This window comes from Lithobates pipiens, unplaced genomic scaffold, assembly GCF_037356315.1.
Source record: "Lithobates pipiens isolate NorthernLeopardFrog02 unplaced genomic scaffold, aLitPip1_a1.2 Scaffold_8, whole genome shotgun sequence".
Lineage (NCBI taxonomy): Eukaryota > Metazoa > Chordata > Amphibia > Anura > Ranidae > Lithobates > Lithobates pipiens.
The window spans coordinates 230,241,518-230,260,396 of NW_027507903.1; the positions used below are offsets into that span (position 1 = coordinate 230,241,518).

The 18,879-nt window shown below is 41.2% G+C and overlaps 1 protein-coding gene across 4 annotated transcripts in view; it reads left to right on the forward strand.

The window, feature by feature from the left end:
- PPP1R12A (protein phosphatase 1 regulatory subunit 12A) overlaps positions 1-18,879 on the forward strand; it is a 228,630-nt gene that overhangs the window by 179,794 nt on the left and 29,957 nt on the right. For all 4 annotated transcript variants that reach the window (XM_077473604.1, XM_077473602.1, XM_077473605.1 and 1 more), the window contains 10 exons: positions 57-215; positions 779-869; positions 1,412-1,591; positions 3,942-4,110; positions 6,360-6,478; positions 10,448-10,513; positions 15,130-15,146; positions 15,987-16,116; positions 16,478-16,582; positions 17,025-17,072. In XM_077473604.1, the coding sequence (XP_077329730.1) occupies positions 57-215; positions 779-869; positions 1,412-1,591; positions 3,942-4,110; positions 6,360-6,478; positions 10,448-10,513; positions 15,130-15,146; positions 15,987-16,116; positions 16,478-16,582; positions 17,025-17,072 (1,084 nt within the window). The remainder of the gene's footprint in view (positions 1-56; positions 216-778; positions 870-1,411; positions 1,592-3,941; positions 4,111-6,359; positions 6,479-10,447; positions 10,514-15,129; positions 15,147-15,986; positions 16,117-16,477; positions 16,583-17,024; positions 17,073-18,879) is intronic.

Consider the following 18,879-nt stretch of genomic DNA (forward strand, 5'->3'; position numbering starts at 1 on the left):
TGCATTAAAAGTTTTAAAGAAATTGCTTTTTTTTCTTTGTGTTGCTCCTCTTATAGTACCTCAAACCGTTTGTGGACAGAGGAAAGTTCTGAAAAAGAAACTGTCCCTACAGCAGTCACCATTCCAGTTGTAAATCCTATTTCTGCTTTCACTTCTTCGACCACAACTTCCACTGGCACTGTTCCTTCCACAACAGAGGTCAGGGAGAGACGAAGGTATGTACATAGTATACAGCATTGTTAATTGTATTTCCTTGAGGCGATCCAGTTCGCATTGTGCGCTATACAAGTATTTCATTCATTTCATATCTGAAATAAAATAAAACAAATGACCAAAAATGCCTTTGTGCCACTGCATTACTTGCGGTGAACCTGTGCTTTACTCATGCCTTATAAAGGAATATAATGATCAAATTGCTGCTCTCGCCTGCTGTGCATATTCTTTCGATCTATTACCATCCATTCAGCCACTAGGAGTAAAGAGATGAAGCCCTGTGTATTCTCCAAGTTAGAATTTAAACCTTACACAGGAAGATGTCCCATATAAAAGTGCTAGGTACCTGAGCAGCCAAGGTCAACAGCATTCATGTGCAAATTGAAGTGTAAAGTCACATGCCCCCCCATAACCACAAGTACCAGGCATTTCTGTTCTCCAGCTGCACATACCTTCCACTTGCTTACTTTCTGGGAGTAGTCAACAATTTAAGAGAACTTGCAAGAGCAAAGCCCACATTAATTTTATTATATGTACTGGTACATCTGATATGTTTGTTTTTCAGGTCATACCTCACTCCAGTTCGTGATGAAGAATCAGAATCTCAGAGAAAAGCTAGATCAAGGCAAGCCAGACAGTCCAGAAGATCAACACAGGTATGCTCGGGAATGCGCTTCTTGAAAGTTTGTGGGATGGTGTGTGTGTAACAGACCATTTGTATTTCGCACATCTTGATAAATGACAAATGAAGTTTGGAATTTTGTGCGTTTCGGATATAGGATAAAATGGATACCTGTGTTTAGTAGGTAGAGGGCTGTGACCCAAGATGCAGTGCGAGGTGCTTTGTCGCTGCTGGTTTCAGATCATGGGGGAGAGCCTGTACTATTTTTAGGTGATGCATTTAAAGGCAAAGTTTGTAAGTGGAAAAAAAAATCTGATACTGCAGCTGTCCCATGCGGTCACTGTTCTCGGCTATGCTCCTCCAGTGATAAGGCAAGCATGGTTGGCTCCAGCTGTCAGCCACAGTTTAGAGCCACTCTCAGACTTTGCGTTACAGGAGAAGAAAAGTAAATGTACTGCTGTGACCCTTTAGAGAAGTACATATTTGCTCATGCTTGCCTTTTAGGACATGGATCCCGTACCATCTTTGGATGATGCTTTTAAAGTATTTTCTACTTTATCATTTTTTTAATATTAGGGAGTCACATTAACAGATCTTCAGGAAGCAGAGAAAACAATTGGCAGAAGTCGCCCTACTCAAGCTAAAGACCAGGAAAGTGAAGAAAAACAAGACAAAGAAAAGCAAGAAGACAAAAAAGAATTTGAAAATAAAAATGATGATTACCGGTACAGATTCTCCCGCACCAGCATGGAGGAGGTATTTAAAATATGAAGGCTCAGTCGTGTTTTTAAATTTAAAAATGCTTCTTTGTCTAAGCCAGTGTTTCTCAATGCCAGTCCTCAAGGTGCCCCAACAGGTCATGTTTTCAGGATTTCCCTCAGATGAAACAGTTGTGGTAATTACTAAGGCAGTGAAACTGAAGTTGAGAAACCCTGATCTAGCATAATAGAGCATGGACAGATAACGCCCAATACCAATTTATTGTGGGAGGCAAAGAACAGAGGGCAGACAACTTTCAAGCCTGTCTGGTCACTTTTCCCACTGAAAGCGTTTTGCTGGGTGATTAGTGCTGCTGCTTTACGGCCGGTTCCCACTGGTGCGACACATGCTCCAACTTTGGGAGCACATACCGCATTACGTGTATAAATCGATGACTCCCTATGAGAGCTGTCCTAACTGGTCCAACACAAGTGGGTCTGACTCTTTTTATTTATTTTTTTATTATTATTTTTATTGATTTGCAAGTAAAATATAAAACAACTTACAGCCTATTGGACATACCCAGGCTGAATACTACAAAACCCCCCTGAGTCAACAATCGGGTAACAACCAAAAAAACGCCCCTCCCCCCACCCGACATACCGCCACCGGCGTGTACATCCAAAAAACCCATCGTACGCTCTAGCACCACTGTACATCTTGCAGGATAGCTACCAAATTCGTCCATGCTCTACTGCAGACTACAATCAGACCCAGGATGAAATATATAAACATTACCCTCCACCCACTAATCCCTTACTGCCCCCGTAAATAATGACCCAGGGCTACATGAATGTCAATACTTTAGAACCCCTCCACTAATTACTAATGGAATGCAGTCAGTCAGAATTCGAGTCAGCGTTGGTGTCACACGACTCCGTCCATATGGCCCATATTTTATGAAATTTAACACCGCAGCCGCACGACAGATAGGTGGCCTTGTATAGTGGAAGAGCCGTATTCACTAAACTCCAGAAATTAACAGATGGGGCTACCGGGCCCTTCCATTTAAGCACAATAGACTTAGGGGCATAGTATAGCAACAAGCCCAGGAGTGTTCTGAGCGCTCGGCGTGGAGCCAGCGACCCGACCAATCCTAAGAGGCACACCTCTACAGATAACGGTATATTAACGGTGGTAACAGTCAAAATAAAATTAGTCACCTCCACCCAAAAACTAGCTATCTGAGGACAGCTCCAGAACATGTGCATAAAATCCGCCGAAAGTGAGTTGCATCTCCAACAAGAGGCAGGGACAGATGGCTAGATTCTGTGAAGACGTTGCGGAGTGTAATATACCCTATGTACTATTTTAAATTGCACCAATCTATCCCTGGCTGACACTAACTGTAAGAAAGGATACTCCAAGACATCTTCCCAGTCCAATGTGTCTAATGAGGGAAAATCCACCTCCCACTTTGCCCTCAGGAGTTCCATGCCCGTATGCACATTTGGGAGTAACACCTTATATATAGCGGACAATGGTTTAGACAGATTATCGTCCCTGAGCAGAGTTTCCAACCTCGAGGTGTAGAACGCCACTGGGGCGTTTCCAAACTATGTTCGAAAGGCATGATTAAGTTGCAAGAATCTGAATAAGTGTGAATTGGGCAAAGTATACTGTTGCTTCAGAGGGAACGGGGCCCGAAGACAAGTGGGTCTGACTTTGAATAAGGTTCCTGCACTACTTTGGTCCAACTTGGGCATGACTTCAGCCCATTGATTTGTGAATGTAAGTCGCTTCCAAGTCGGATCGTCATCGTACGTCAAAATAAAAAAAGCCATATTGTCCATCTCCCCAAAACCGATACCAGACCCTTACCCTAGCATGCAGCCTGGCAGGTCAGAAAAGGGTGGGAAATGAGCGAACTAGAGAAAGAAGACATCCGCCCAGTGAGAAGAACCAGAGGCAGACGACCTCACCGGAAGGGGACACGTTGGAGCTACAACGGGGGACACAACACCACAAAAGAGGCACTTGTCTCCTCCAACATGGGGACAAGTTGCTTTGGGGTGGAGGGTGTAGAGCCCCCGCCCCAAAAGCACCCACCTTCCCCTACGTTGAAGGCATGTGGCCTGGTATGGGGGGGGGGGGGGGGTGTGCTCAGTCATACCCACCACAAAATTCAATCTAGTATCCTGGTTAGCGCAGTAGTTCTTATCAGATTATGACTTTAGTCAGATCTTGGAAGAAAACCAAAAAGAATGTAGGACATTGGTCCAGACCATGTGTACTGTGACTGTTAATGGTGGTCACTAACAAGTCCTGTTAGTGATAGTGGCGCAAGTGTTAAGAAATTATCAATCCAGTTCTTATTTCTCATGTGCTTGTTTTTTTTTTTTTACAGAGGTACAGGCCGTTATCGAGTACTACTGTCACATCATCCACACCGTCACTTTCTTCATCTACTGGTTCTTTATATTCTTCGAGTCAGTTAAACCGACCAAGCAGCTTAACTAGTCTCTCATCTTCTTACTCAAACTTCTCAAGGCTTACTGCAAAAGAGCCAGAGAAAGGTAACTTTTTTTCTTTTCTTTTTTTTTTTTTTTTCTTTATACCTTGATAATAGTTCTTAAAGCAGAAATTTACCCATAACTTGATAAACAATGTTCTTTAGCAAGCAACATACATTCCATATTAATTATGCTACCAAAAAGAGTGTGTGCTGTAAATTACCTCCAGAATGGCTCCGGTCTCTTCTTGCTGGAGGCTGGCATTTTCCCGAAGCCCAGAGCCCCTGAGTAAATCATAAAGCACAACTAAACCCATCAATTTAACCGTTTCAAAAAAGTTACATTTTAGGAATGCAGGGATTGCTAACTGTCACATTTGCTTGTGTCCTCAACCAAACTGTCAAGCCATCAAAGGACTGGTGTCATGACTGATTACATGTGCAGCACCATGGCATTTGCAGTTCAAACAGAAGCAGCTTCCTTGACTGAAGTCTCGGTTGATACTGGGGCAGCTTCAAAGCCACCCGACTCTGAACCTGCCCTGCATAGTGCTGCTTGCAAATGACTTCCCTAATGGAAGTCAATGCAAGCCACGCCAAAGTTGCCCCCAAGAAGTACAGGAATTTTTTTTTTTTTTTTTAAGTCGGAGCGACTTGAGTTGCTTAGATTAGAATGGTTCCATTGCACCGAATGGAGCGCAACTTGTCAGGCATCTAAGTCGCCTGACAGATCGCCCCAGTATGAACCGAGCCTAAAGATAAGAGGGCCGAATTCAGCTTTAGGCTGTCAGCAGATCGGCCTCTACAGATTCATCAGTGCCTAAAAATGGAGAGCAACTGAGCACATTTGCAGAGCGGGGTGAGGCATTTTATGACTATTTTAAACAATATAGGCACTTATTTTAAATGCTTTACCTGCAAATGGGGCCAGCCTGCAGTGATCTAGCAGGACTTAAATACACTTTAAGCACTTCAGCTCCATCATGAAAGGAGTAAGCTCTCAAATGCTGAGCTCAGAACTACTACAGTAGGGGCGAGAGAGAGCATGCGAGGGGTTAGAATAAGAGAAAAAGCTCACTTGTGTAATGGTGAAGGTGAGCTGTAACACCTAGGATTCACTTGGCAACGTCCTGGGAGTGTTTCAATATGGCTTTGGGGGGTACACAAATTACCTACACCTATAGCAAGGGCATTTTTTTTTCCAACTTTTTTTTGAGAGCTGCCCCCTTATCTAAATAGGCGGGGTTTTTTTTTTTTTGTAAAGGTGAACTCTAACCCTTTAGTTTAACCCCTTATTAACCCTTAATATACTGTAATCGGCCTTAACTCCTTATTTTCCTTCTATTTGATTATTTTCCTGTTTTTTTCTTCTATTTTATAAACTAGTAATCTTTTTTTTTTTTTTTTTTTTTTTTTTTTTTGCTTTGTTCATTAATATTTTTACACCTTTAGACTTTTAGCCTTTATATTTACACATTTCACATTGAAAAAAGCACAAAATTAAGAAAATAGTTTTTAATTCTTAACATAACTTTTCATTGCTTTGTACTGTTGCTGACAGCTGAAGTGTAAACAAAAAAGTTGCCATAGGTATCAGTAATTGGTATTGGCAAGTACTATAAAAAAAGACCCCAATATAACTTAATGGTAATTTTTCTTTACACATTACATTATTTTTCATTACATTTCTTTACATTTTAGGCAAAGAGTATTATGTCTTATTTTATTGACATCTTGTTTGATAACCTAATGTTCAGGGGTTGTAAATGTTTAAAATAAAGTTATTCAGAATCGTGATCTTTATTCTAAGCAAAATGATATTCATCTTATCCAGAATTGGGCAGTTGATATTTACTAAAATAATTGCATTTCCATGTTCGGTGTACTGTGGGAGACAAGATATAATGAATGCAGGGTACTGGGTTTAGTAGTAATACTTTAGAGATTAAGCTGGCACCCAGTTATGGGTGGTTTTGGACATGTCCTGTAGGCTACCGCCTATGCAGGAAACGTTTTTGTCTCTGTGAGATACTTTTATTTTTATTTTTTTTTCTTTGTTTTTTTACAATGGATATATCGCGTCATTTGATACATTCACAAATGTGAAGGCAAGATTTCTGCTTTTTTGTGATATGTTTGCAGGTTTTATGGTCTGTTGTGTTCCAGATCTTTATATTGTGTCAAGTTTTGTCCATTTATCATTGCATAAAAATTGTAAGATGTAGTGCAGGTCTATCTATCTACTGTTTGTATGGTTAAATCTGTCGCTATAAAACCCTAGCAGGCAATTTCTGAATAATTTTTGTTCTTCAGATGAAAAAAGAGAGGAGGAAAAAGAGTCGGACGACAAATCTCAGTCAAAATCAATACGAGAAAGACGGCGACCGAGAGAAAAAAGACGTTCTACTGGTGTTTCCTTTTGGACGCAAGATGTAAGTGTTTATATGATCTCCTAACTAAGTGGTTTTCCTACTTGAAAGCCTTAATTTGTAAAGCAGAGTTTTAAGCTTTATTACCTAACATACGTGCTTGTTTTGCCATGTTCTTGGGTATTGATGCTGAATGGAAGGGTCTGGTTCATTGTAATCCCTTGACGCTCTTGATCTGATGAGAAAGTTGGTGTCTGCATCTCGTTAGAAGTGATTAAAGTGGAGGTCCACCCTAAAGTGGACCTTCCGCTCATCGGAACCCTCCCCCCCCCTCCGGTGCCACAATCGGCACTTTTCGGGGGGGGGGGGGGGGGGGGGAGGGGGTGCACCCACTTCCGGGATAGCTCTCTGCGGAAAGGGGCGTAACTTACGCCCCTTTCCGCAAGTGCCCGCCCCTTCCCGCAAGTGCCCCGCTGCCTGCTGGGAAACACACAGATCCCAGAGGCAGCGGGGAGCGTCCTTATTGCGCAGCGCGATTCGCGCATGCGCAGTAGGGAACCGGGAAATGAAGCTGAAAGGCTCCATTTCCTGATTCCCATACCCAAGATGGCGGCGGCAGGACCCGAGAAACAGTCTACAGATCGGCTTCGGGTGCCGACATCGCGGGCGCGCTGGACAGGTAAGTGTCACTATTTTAAAAGTCAGCAGCTGCAGTATTTGTAGCTGCTGGCTTTTAAAAAAAAAAAAAAAAAAACGCGGAGTCCCGGTGGACTCCCGCTTTAACTTTTAGGTAATATCTCACGAAACAAAGTTTCTATTGCAGAGGATGCTTAAAATCTGACATGTATCTTATGACAGACTTCTAGGAAAATTACATATTTGGAGGCGTTCTTCCAGCATCTCCAATTCCTTGATGGTCACCAGTTACACACCAGTCACCAGTTACACATTCCAAACTCTGTTGGGAACCCCTCTTCTCAGACTTGCATATCGCTCCTCCCCCCCCCACACCCTGTAACCGATCATTTAAGGTAAACTTAAACATAGAAAAGTGAAGGCAGCAAAGAGACTGTGGTCCATCAAGTCTGTCTATTTTTAATTTATATACATTTTTGTATTTTTTTTGTCTTAGTATAGATTAGATCGATGTATAGTTCTCACCTGTTGTGACAGTAGGGATCCCCATCCTAGTACTTCTGTCATTGTAAAATAACTGGACCTTGGTACCTAGCAGGTCTTGGTTAGGCCTTGTACGCTCCTGTTTTGCAAGAAGTTGCTGCTTTTATTCTCTGTTGTATTTCTCCTCAGGTGCTCTTGCCCACCCTGTGCCCTCCCTTTGTACTCAGAAGGAATATTCCCTTATAAGAGCCTCTGTAACAATGCAACATTCTTGCTGGTACCTTAACAGTTATAGTTATTTCGTGGCTCCCTTGTGCTCTTTTTGAGTTTCCTTTCCTGCTGACATGGGGACAAAGTATCCTGGAAGCCTGGATTACCTAGGGCACCTTTTATCACATTTATTGGGAATGGCATTTTCCCTCACTGTGTTTTGCCTTGAAGACATGTCATATACTTAAAGTTCGCCTTATGGCTAGGGCCAAGACTGTCACCTGGAGGCCAGCCATGTATTCCATTGCCAACTGACCCCTCTTCCATTCCTCAAGGGGCGGTCCTTCATTGTGATTCGCCCTTCTTCCAGGGATTCTGTTCTCAGAGGACAAATTTCCTTCTTCCCTAGCTAAATCCCTTCCCCCAAGAGGTTGGGTTTTTTCGGGTTCTTTACAACTAGCATCAGCACTTATCAATGGTCGCAAGGCCACTGCTTGTTTTTTCTATTCATGTTTTCAAAACTGCTGTATTTTACTTTTTTCTTTTAAGCCTCTGCTGGTCCCTGCCTCAGATTAAAATATCATGTAAAGAGTACCCCCAATAAAAGTACTGTGGGACTTTAAGGGCAAATAACAAAATATGAAAAAAAAAATTGAAATGTATTAATATAAAAGGTGTGGTGCATACATCACCATAAATCAAATACATAAAAACAAAACTCCTCTCTCTCAATCCCTCCACTGGCTTCCGCTCAGCCAAAGAATTCAAAATACTAACAATTACGTACAAAGCCATCCACAACTCTGCCCCCAGCTACATCACTAGCTTAGTCTCTAAATACCAACCTACTCGTTCTCTTCGTTCCTCTCAAGACCTCCTGCTCTCTAGCTCCCTCATCACCTCCTCCCATGCTCGCCTCCAGGACTTTTCCAAAGCCTCTCCAATCCTATGGAATGCCCTACCCCAATCTGTCCGCCTATCTCGTACTTTATTAGCTTTTAGGCGATCCCTGAAAACCCTTCTCTTCAGAGAAGCCTATCCTACCCACAACTAACAACTGTATTTTCATTTTCTCCATCAGCTCATCCCCCACAGTTATTACCTTTTTTGTTTCAACTTGACCCTCCCTTCTAGATCGTAAGCTCTAATGAGCATGGCCCTCTAGTCCCTCCTGTATTGATTTGTATTGTAAGTGTACTGTCTGCTCTCATGTTGTAAAGCGCTGCGCAAACTGTTGTTGCTATATAAATCCTGAATAATAGAATTGGATTGTGTAAATACAGTTCCTTTAGTATTGGGCCAGATGCGTTTCCAGATTGATATAGTGTCCTTTCTTCAGGGGCATGCCATGCCACATATTATTGCTATACAACATTCTACAATGAAACACATTTATCAAAATCCGCATTGGGGACAAATTATACAGGAGCATCGTTGAAGCAAAGTCTGTAAAGACATACCGATCCAAAGTGGGTTCTGCACTACGAGTACCACCTGATACAGAGCCAGTGATAGAAAGGGGCTCAAATGTTACAGGGAAACCTTGAGGGATATGAAACCTGGAAAAGTCATCTCAGTTTGAAGTGGAACGGTATGTTTTTCCAGACTTTGCTTCAATGATGCTCCTGTATAATTTAATTATAGAATGTTGTATAGCAGTAATACTTTGCATGGAATGCCCCTAAAGCAGTGGTTATCAACCCTGTCCTCAGGACCCACTAACAGGCCAGGTTTTATGTATTACCTTGGGGGAGATGCTGACTAGAATACTGCAATCAGTGAGCAGCAAATATCATCACCTGTGATGTATTTCAGTTATCTTGCAAACCTGGCCTGTTAGTTTGCCCTGGGGACAGGGTTGATGACCACTGCCCTAAAGAAAGGACTCTCTATCGGTCCTGAAACGCATTGGGCCCAATACTGAGGGAACTATTTACATGATCCAATTCTGCGCTGTGTTTTTATGTATTCAACTTATGGTGATGTATGCACCACACCTTTTATATTAATAAATACATTTCTATTTTTTTCATATTTTGATTAATTGCACAAAGTCCCACAGTACTTTTATTGGGTGCACTCCCTTTACATGATCTCGGATATCTGTATTTTGGAAACCTCTGGGTCTACTTGGGTGGATTCCTATAATTATTGCCTCAGATGCAAGGTGCTACATCTATCACCTGTTTGTTTTTTTGATCCTACCAGTCTGTTGCTGCAAACCTAGGCTATTTATTACCCACCTCTAGATTTATTGGGGATGTTCCATGGACTAAGAATCTTAGCGTACAAGAAATTGGTCCATTTCCTCTTTGTAATATCTTTACTGCTTTCTAAAAAACTTGAGCTTCATGGGTGGATCAGATTTATATAGATACGCTGAGGGGCAGTTCCCAGCAAAGCTTGTCCAATCACCTGAAGGTAGCCGCATATTACCATAGCTCAAGAACTCCTGTGTCCTGTACTGTACTTCAGACTTCCATTTTCGGGGGACACAGGTCCCCAGCCCTCTGCATTTATGATCATGCTCTCAGTAACAGTTTTGATATGTTTTCCCTTGTTTAGCACTAAATGTACAACTGTTCAAAACTTCTTTACACATCTTTTACAGTTTACCAACTTAGTTTATATTTTATAGCCAGCAAATTGTATGAAATATTTTTTTTTCTTATACGGTCTTTCTTTTTTCCTTTTCTCTCTCAGAGTGATGAAAATGACCAAGAGCATCAGTCAGACACAGATGACAGCACCAACAAGAGAGACAGCAAAGTAAGCTTATTTGTGTGTTTGTGATTATTTTTTTTCCCTTAACTAGTCATGTATTAGAACAAGAAATTCTATCTGAGATTGGGGTTGGATGCCTGATTATATTTTCAGGGTGATGCAAGCGCAGCTGATAGTTGTGGGTAATGGTATCTGAAGGCTACTAAATAGAGCTTGACTTGCTTTGCCTTGATTCTTTTCTTTGTATCTTCCTGTGTCTCAACGCCCAAGCATTTCTGGGTTTGCGGTTTCAGTTTCTCCAACCAAATGGTTTTGAGGTTTTTATTGGAAATCTGTTTGCGGCTCTGAAATCCAAAGGAGGCAAACATCCCATCATGGCCTTTTACATTCAGTATGTTCTCGGTTTTGAATCTGAGATCAGTTTGAAAATCTGTTCAGTTATTGCCTTCCTTTTATCATGGAGACTTCTTGGCATATATTGACATAAGGCATGAGCATTTATACATCCCTATCTTGCAAGGTCATTAGCAATCTATTCAATTTGTTCTGTGCGGAAACGGCTGTGTTAGTCTGTGGCCTCCCCCGTTCAGTCATTGCATTTGTTTTGGTGGTGTTAACCTGAGGTATTCCAGTCTTTAGATACCTGGACAATCTGCTCAAAGACCTTTGACTATGTGTTAATCATGATGTGCACCTTGGAGGACTTCAGATGAATCCACCATTTCAGATGTAAACCCTGATATGGTCTTGTCACTTGTAGTGATACATTTCTATCCTACGTCTTCCTGCCCCAGGAGCAGTTTACTAAACTTCAGAGATGGGTACAGCAACTTAAATTTGTCCCATCTGCAGTAAAGACCATCATCAAAATTAAAGTAAACTTGACTTCACTTCAGCTGCCCCTTCCCAGCACCTTCTGTGTGGTGGTCTTTGGCCATTGTCATTTGACAAATTGGTCTTGCATCCCTGATCCTCCTTTTTTACCGACTATATCAGCCTTCCACCTTGGTCAAGACCTTTTCCTTCCTTCCTTTGTGCCCTGTTCTGTATCACAAAGAAATTGCTCTGCATTGTCTGGTTGTGGTCTGAGTTATCAGAATTTATATGAAAGCCACAGCCTCTATGTAGAAAATGTACTCGCATTCTCAGTTGGGCAAGATATCTCATTGTGACGGCTTACACACTGAAGGATAAGGTTCCTCCAGTAATAAAGGTTTAAGGTATTCTCGCGCCAGACTACGTGCCCTAAAACAGAGTGGAGACTATGGTTGCAGCAAAACACCGACAGGGGTAATAACCCTCCCCAAAAATGTGTAATACTAAATTAATATTTGGTGTCGCGCTCCAAGCAAATAAATAGTGAATAAATATATAAATAAATAAACTGGATAAATTACCTTAGTGTCAGTAAATAGTATATAAATTGTATAGAATAGCTAAGTGCCTATGAATACATAAGTGCTTAATAGACTCAAATAATATATATATCCACTCAAATTAAATCAAGATGTGCACCTTCACAGTGCTACCGATATCCAATCAAGTGCAATGTGAGCAATCAGTAATCAACACATAAGAATAAAATTGAAGTGAAAAACGTGCAACATGAAAAATTAAAAAAAATTCCCTGATGAAGTCACATGACTGGTGACGATACACGTAGGAACGCTATAGGAGAGTGAGGACACCGGAAGTGACGTCCGGAGTACAAGCGCGGCGCTCGTTCGTTTTAAACTGTATGTTTTACTTAGTTTAAATATTATTACATATGCTTTGCGACTGAGTGCCCAGAGGAAACTACCTACTGTGCTTATACCAGCGGATAGCAACAGAATATTTATTGGAATGCTGTTTACCTTACAGCAGTAAGGTAAGGTAGTTATTGCACCTAGTGTGTGAACACAAGATTCACATGAGCACCGGTGGAATCAGCCTTTTTGTTCACGCAGCCTGTTGATTTATCTGGCACTGGACGGACTCACAGATTGCACGATTGTATATAGCCTCTGTTTGATGTGATATTTTTAAGGCACATTGGATGCTTGTTTGGACTTTGATCATCAATATTTTTTGCACTTTATGCACTTCATGGATTAAGATACACTGTATCTTACTGCATTGTATTAATTTTATTTTTAGTTTCTAGAGTTTTTTATTCTCATTTTATTTTTTATTTCACTTCTATTTATAAATTTTTATTTCTATTTTTTATTTTTATTTTTTTAATTTTTCATGTTACACGTTTTTCACTTCAATTTTATTCTTATGTGTTGATTGCTCACATTGCACTTGATTGGCTATCGGTAGCACTGTGAAGGTGCACATCTTGATTTAATTTGAGTGGATATATATATTATTTGAGTCTATTAAGCACTTATGTATTCATAGGCACTTAGCTATTCCTCCAGTAATGTGTACTCCACCGCCTCAGTGGCATGCTGACATCAAGCATCTTCTGCACCACTTTGCAAGCCAACAATCTGGTCTTCAGTTCAAACCTTCTCCAGGTTGTACTAGGTGGAAGCCCAGGACTTGGTTTGGTTTGCCTAGCTGTTGACCACCCAAGGGTCTATGAATATACTGTTTTATTTTATTTTTTTGTTTTGTTTTTTTTGTTTTTTTTTAAGCTTCTTCTTTAAATATTAGATACCTAAAGATTATATATTGGATTGTATGTTTGTAGTGAAGCTGACATGAACTTTGGCAGGGTTGCCTACATGACAGGATCTTTCAAATGGTTGTATGGTTTATTCCTTCTGCAGGTTCTTGTATAAATAAGAGGAATACAAATTCCTACTTCACAGGTTCATTTTAGAAGTGCAGTCATAATGGTGTTTAGAGCATACCATCAAATCTGGCATCTGCTCAAGAATGTTGCAAGTAGACAAAAGATCACTAGTTAGTCTCATTGATCCAAGAGAGAAACTCAATACCTACCTGTGTTGCCAAGACATTTTATGGGAACTTGACAAACCAGTTAAAGTGATTTAACGCTACAGACTTTTTGGCAGTCATTTAAACAAAGTTTTAGTCATGCTTTTAAGTGACTTACTGTAGAACTCCTGGGTTTTGATAAAGGAAGTTAAACTAGCAGGCACTTGCGCTGCCCATCGTTTTTATTAAAGATCATTAAGTGACTTTAAACCACATTTACATTTGTGAATAGAAAATCTCATGTCCACTACTGTGAGTTCTGGCTGGGGAAGGAGCTCATCCCAGCTCCAGATGTCAATGTGTGAAAATGGATGTTCCTGTAGCCTTACATTGAAGCAAACCCGCTCGTGATGGTATATTGTAACCTCAGCCAGGGCTCTCGCTACACCCCTCAGAGCTTCATCATGGGGATAATGCATCATTGTGCGGCTACAGGGACATCCGGTTTCATACACAATGGCAAATCTTACAATAGAAGCAAGAGTGTTCAGCCCACGTGAAGAGAGAGAAAAATGAACCTAGTCTGGTTACGTAATTTACTGCATTTTCTCTGCACATCACTGAGATAGGAGGGCGAAGAAATGCAGAAGTAATCTGAGGTCAAGTATAACAAAAAAAGAATGCACTGTTAGGAGCCTGACACACTCCTAGGCCATCTGTGTCCCTCTTCAGCCCACTGCTCAGCTGCTTTCGCTCAAACCTGTCTTTCTCCTCATAGCTGCCATTGCTATGATGCCTGTCCCTCTGCCCTCAGCTGCAGCGCAGCTAATGGCATTTTAGCAGCATTCTTGGAGAAAGGAAGATGCAGGGTTGTTAAAAGCACTGAGTGGTGGGTTGAGGAGGGACAGAGGAAGAAAGTGAAAGAGCAGTGTTTCAGGCACCTCTCATTCAACCCTCTGAAGCCACTGAAGAGTCACTTTGGGTTGGTTCCAGGGGAAAGGGTGGAATATGATGAGCTGCTGTTAGAGCATCCACAATTAGAATGGCAACACTGCATCCAGAGGATTGGCTGCTTTATGGCACGAACCAGGTATTTACAAAGAAAAGTTAATGCTGAAAAGCTTTTGCACACAGCTTTAGAATACGTTAAAAGTAATCCACACAAAACCTATTTGAGGTTTAATGACACTGCAATGTTGTGATCCCCTAGCTTAAAGCGGAGGTCCACCCTAAAGTGGACCTTCCGCTCATCGGAACCCTCCCCCTCTCCGGCGCCACAATTGGCACCTTTCAGGGGGGAGGGGGGTGCAGATACCTGTACAGTACAGGTATCTGCACCCACTTCCGGGATAGCTCTCTGCGGAAAGGGGCGTAGATTACGCCCCTTTCCGAAAGTCCCCCCACTGCCTGCTGGGAAACATACAGATCCCAGAGGCAGCGGGTCCATCCTTATTGCGCAGCGCGACTCGCGCATGCGCAGTAGGGAACCGGGAAATGAAGCCGAAAGGCTCCACTTCCTGATTCCCATACCCAAGATGGCGGCGGCAGCACCCGAGAGACGATCGAGAGATCGGCTTCGGGTGCCGACATCGCGGGCGCGCTGGACAGGTAAGTGTCACTATTTTAAAAGTCAGCAGCTGCAGTATTTGTAGCTGCTGGCTTTTAAAAACAGCGTTACTCCCGGCGGACTCCCGCTTTAATAACAGTCTATTTGCCTTGCTTTCTTATATTCTGTTCAGTTGTGTGATTTACTATTTTCCCTTTTCTTTTTTTTTCTCCATATGTAGATGGACAGCCTGTCAAGGTATGTTTGTTTTTTCCTCTGTAGCACATTATGAACCTTTCTACAATACCCAGTCTGTATTCTACTCTTTTTAATGAATGGGTCATATAGACTTTATGCATTTTCTGCATGCTCTTTACAAGCTCCTGCTGTTTATAGTAAATTTGTTTGCTCATCGTACTTTTGTTTAACCTGTTGTCAAAAAGAAGGGCTAAAATAACTTCAGCTGGCCATACATTATATTGTATAATTTTCCTTTAGATTTCCCAAAAACCCCATAAGGAGGTCAAACCTAAACACATTTAATTTGTATCCAGTCAGGAAGGTCCTTGCACTACATAGTTGAAGGTAAATCTAGAGGAGACTGTTCAGAAATTGTACAATGTATTGCCTGTTGGAGTGATTACATGCTCTAATAATTTTTTACACAATAAAAATTACCATTTCGGTGTCATTTCTAAGATTTTTGTGTTTTAGAAACTTATGAGACCAGAATGATGTAAGTTTTTTTTTTTTTTTTTTTTTTTTTTTTTGTAGAATCAAATTTGAAAGCAAATATGTAAAGCATATGCTTGGTTATTTGCTAGATGCCTATGCTGCAAAAGTTTTGACTGGTGCAGAAATTGTGTACAAACAAGTATTAACAATAGGTGCTAATTACAGATAGCCTGTTTTGTCCTAAGCTGCTATGTTGATTGTGCTTGTCACCTTTTATGGCTTCCAGTACCTTGTTTTGAGAGATTTCATTTTTCACCTGCCAATATTGCATCATTACACTGGCAATAAAGCATTAACATTCAAGTAACCTTACCATGGAGAGACAAGATTTCTGTGTAAAAATTTAAAACAATTGGTTTGCAGGTATCCAGGAACATCAGGTGTTCTAGCCAGTGATCGATATGAATCAAATATGGGATCTTCTAGTTATTTAGAAAGAGGAAGATTTAATCACAGCAGACTAGAAAAGGATGACTCTACCGATTTTAAAAAGGTAACAACCCTCCATTCTGCAACAAAAAAAGTCTTGCAATTGATTTCCTTTCATCAAAACAGTTTCTGTTCAGTTTGATAATCTGCAGTTTATAAAGCTTTTTCTCATTGTAGGCTATCATGCAAGTCTTTTTGTAGCAACTATAGACCCATTTTTCCTGAACTGGTGTTATATCTCTATGCAGGCACAAATTACGGCATTCAGCTCGGTAAAAGGAGACATGCTAATCTTTCCTATGCCTTAACAGCAAAATGTCATAATGCTTGGCTGACAACACATTCAGTGTATATTGCATGAATTCATTATTATAAAGCACAATATATTCAAATGCTAAGTATCAGATTTTTCTGCTTATTTCCAGTTGTATGAACAAATTATAGCAGAAAATGAGAAGCTGAAGGCCCAGTTGCATGACACCAACCTGGAATTAACAGAACTAAAGTTACAGCTTGAAAAAGCAACACAGGTTTGAATATACCTTGAAATATTTTTATACTATGCTAGGGCATGGGTATATCCAGGTAGTGGTTTTGCCTGCCTCATCAATTTGATGTATTTGCTAACTTTAATTGGCACTTGCACCACAAATGTAGTTAACAACAAATGTGTCAGCATAGGTCGCGTGTACAGCAGCATGTTTAAGTGAATAGGCTTCCCTAAGGGCGATCCATATTAACGCATATAAAAACAAAAAACAAAAAAACAAATGGCTCTGGAGGCAAAGGGTTAAAGTATTTTTTGGAGGAAGGAATCATTTTTGATACTCTATTTTACCAGTAGAACCTCTGTAGAGGAATAGCTTGTATTTTAGATTGACTTTTTGAAAAACTTGACAAACTTTTGAGGTCAAAGACACTTTGCAGGAGGGTATGCATCCTACTGATGCCAATTTGGCTTTTCTGTTTCAGCGGCAAGAACGATTTGCAGACAGATCACTTCTAGAAATTGAAAAAAGGGTAAGTGTAATTTCTATTGCTCTATGGTATAAGAAATGTCACTGGTTATTCACAACCTGAGGTGGTGATGATCAATCATTCGAATCCTGACATCCCTACCTAATGTGTCAATCCGGAGCAAACTTATAACAAGTAAAATCTGAAACCTCTAAACTGACATCCTACTTCTTTGGTACTAGTCTCGGGGCAGGTTCACATATGTGCTGCGGGTTTGTGTCTGGGGTTCGGTGCATGTTTGTTCAACAGTTCAGGTGCAATTCGGGTCCAAATATTTGCCTGAATTCGCACCTGAATCGGACCCAAATGCGCACATGACCCTTTTTCAATATACTCTGTGGCCGCCCCAAACCTGTGTTAACAAGATCCATTGAGAGCCGGTCACACTTGCCTGTCTTGCGAATTGGTTGCGGAGAAAGCCGTATCCAATTCACATATATGTGAATGCAGCCTCAATCTTCGTTTTTAAAATGCACAAAGAAAGTAATTTGAAAAATGCACAAAGAATAGATTTGAAAGAGGAAAAACTGCTTTCTTATGTTTAAAGCGGAACAAAACTCTTAATCAACATTAAGGCTTTTTTCACACAGCAACAGAGTTGCCACAGTGATTCACTGCTGCGACAGCTCTCCGTAGTCAGCTGCAGTAAGGGGCAGTGTGGTGCATGATTCAGCACGTTACACTTCTTTTCTTCTTTGTACTAACTTTATTAGAAGTGTACAAAATGTACACTTCATTCACGGCAATATACAGCAGTGCGATTTTGTTGCTGTACATTGCTTTGCGCTGCAATAAATTGCCGCATTCTGCAGTGCAGTCCTAGGAATGGTCCACGTAGGAAACCACTGTGGATTGAACACACAGGAAACAATTGTTTCCTGTGTGTTTCTGTGGTGACAGACATTTTACAATGCAGTTAAATATCTGTCACCACATGTAGTGTGAATTTACTCTAACTATACTTAATCCTTACGCTACTAGTCTTAGGAAATTATATTATGTTTACTTAACTATTTTTTATTTTATTTTTTTCAAAACTTCAGTTTCATGGTTTTTGACCTAGGCCAAATACAAATGTCCTACATCTCAGGATGCATGGTTTCTTTCATTCATGGGAAGGATGGGCTTTCTCAGCTAAGTACCCCCTCCCACCTACATGCCTGAGCTAGGGCAGATGGATTTCAGGAAGTAAATGCTACTTGAATAATCTGCCCTTAGTCAAAAGTGCCACAGCTTGAAATCCTGGAGGGGGGGGGGTTCAGTGTGTGTTCCTCAGATACAATTAGGTTCTGATTTAACTATCTTAATTTAGCAGTACAGGATGCTGGCAAACAGGTATGCAGCTCTCCATCGGTGAGGAATCTCATGATTGCCTTTCAACTGCTCAGCAAGTGCACTTTTCATCTGTCAGTGCATAGCCACTGGGTTGTGCTATGATGCAGATGGGACCCAATCGCTGCATATCCTGGCAGAGGTGTGATGCACTATCTGTGCACTCAGGTGCTCTGTCAGTGGTGTTGATTCCCCTTCTTCCTGCCAAGGTCATAGCCCTGGGATGGCCAGGGACTGTGCCACCTCATGTGCCTTATGCCCTGTTCCAGCTAATGTGATTTAGTCAGCTGGGAGTGCTGGTAATGCAGCTATTAGATCCACTTTCCTGCATTTGTGGGATCTTTTCACTGGTTGCGCATTTTGCCCTGGCCCCCAGGGGCTGAATCCCTACACATGACATGAGACAACCTCCTATGTTTGCAGCTTGATCTACAAGTCGCTCATTTGGGTTTCCCCAGCTGAGTCCTCATTGACCAGG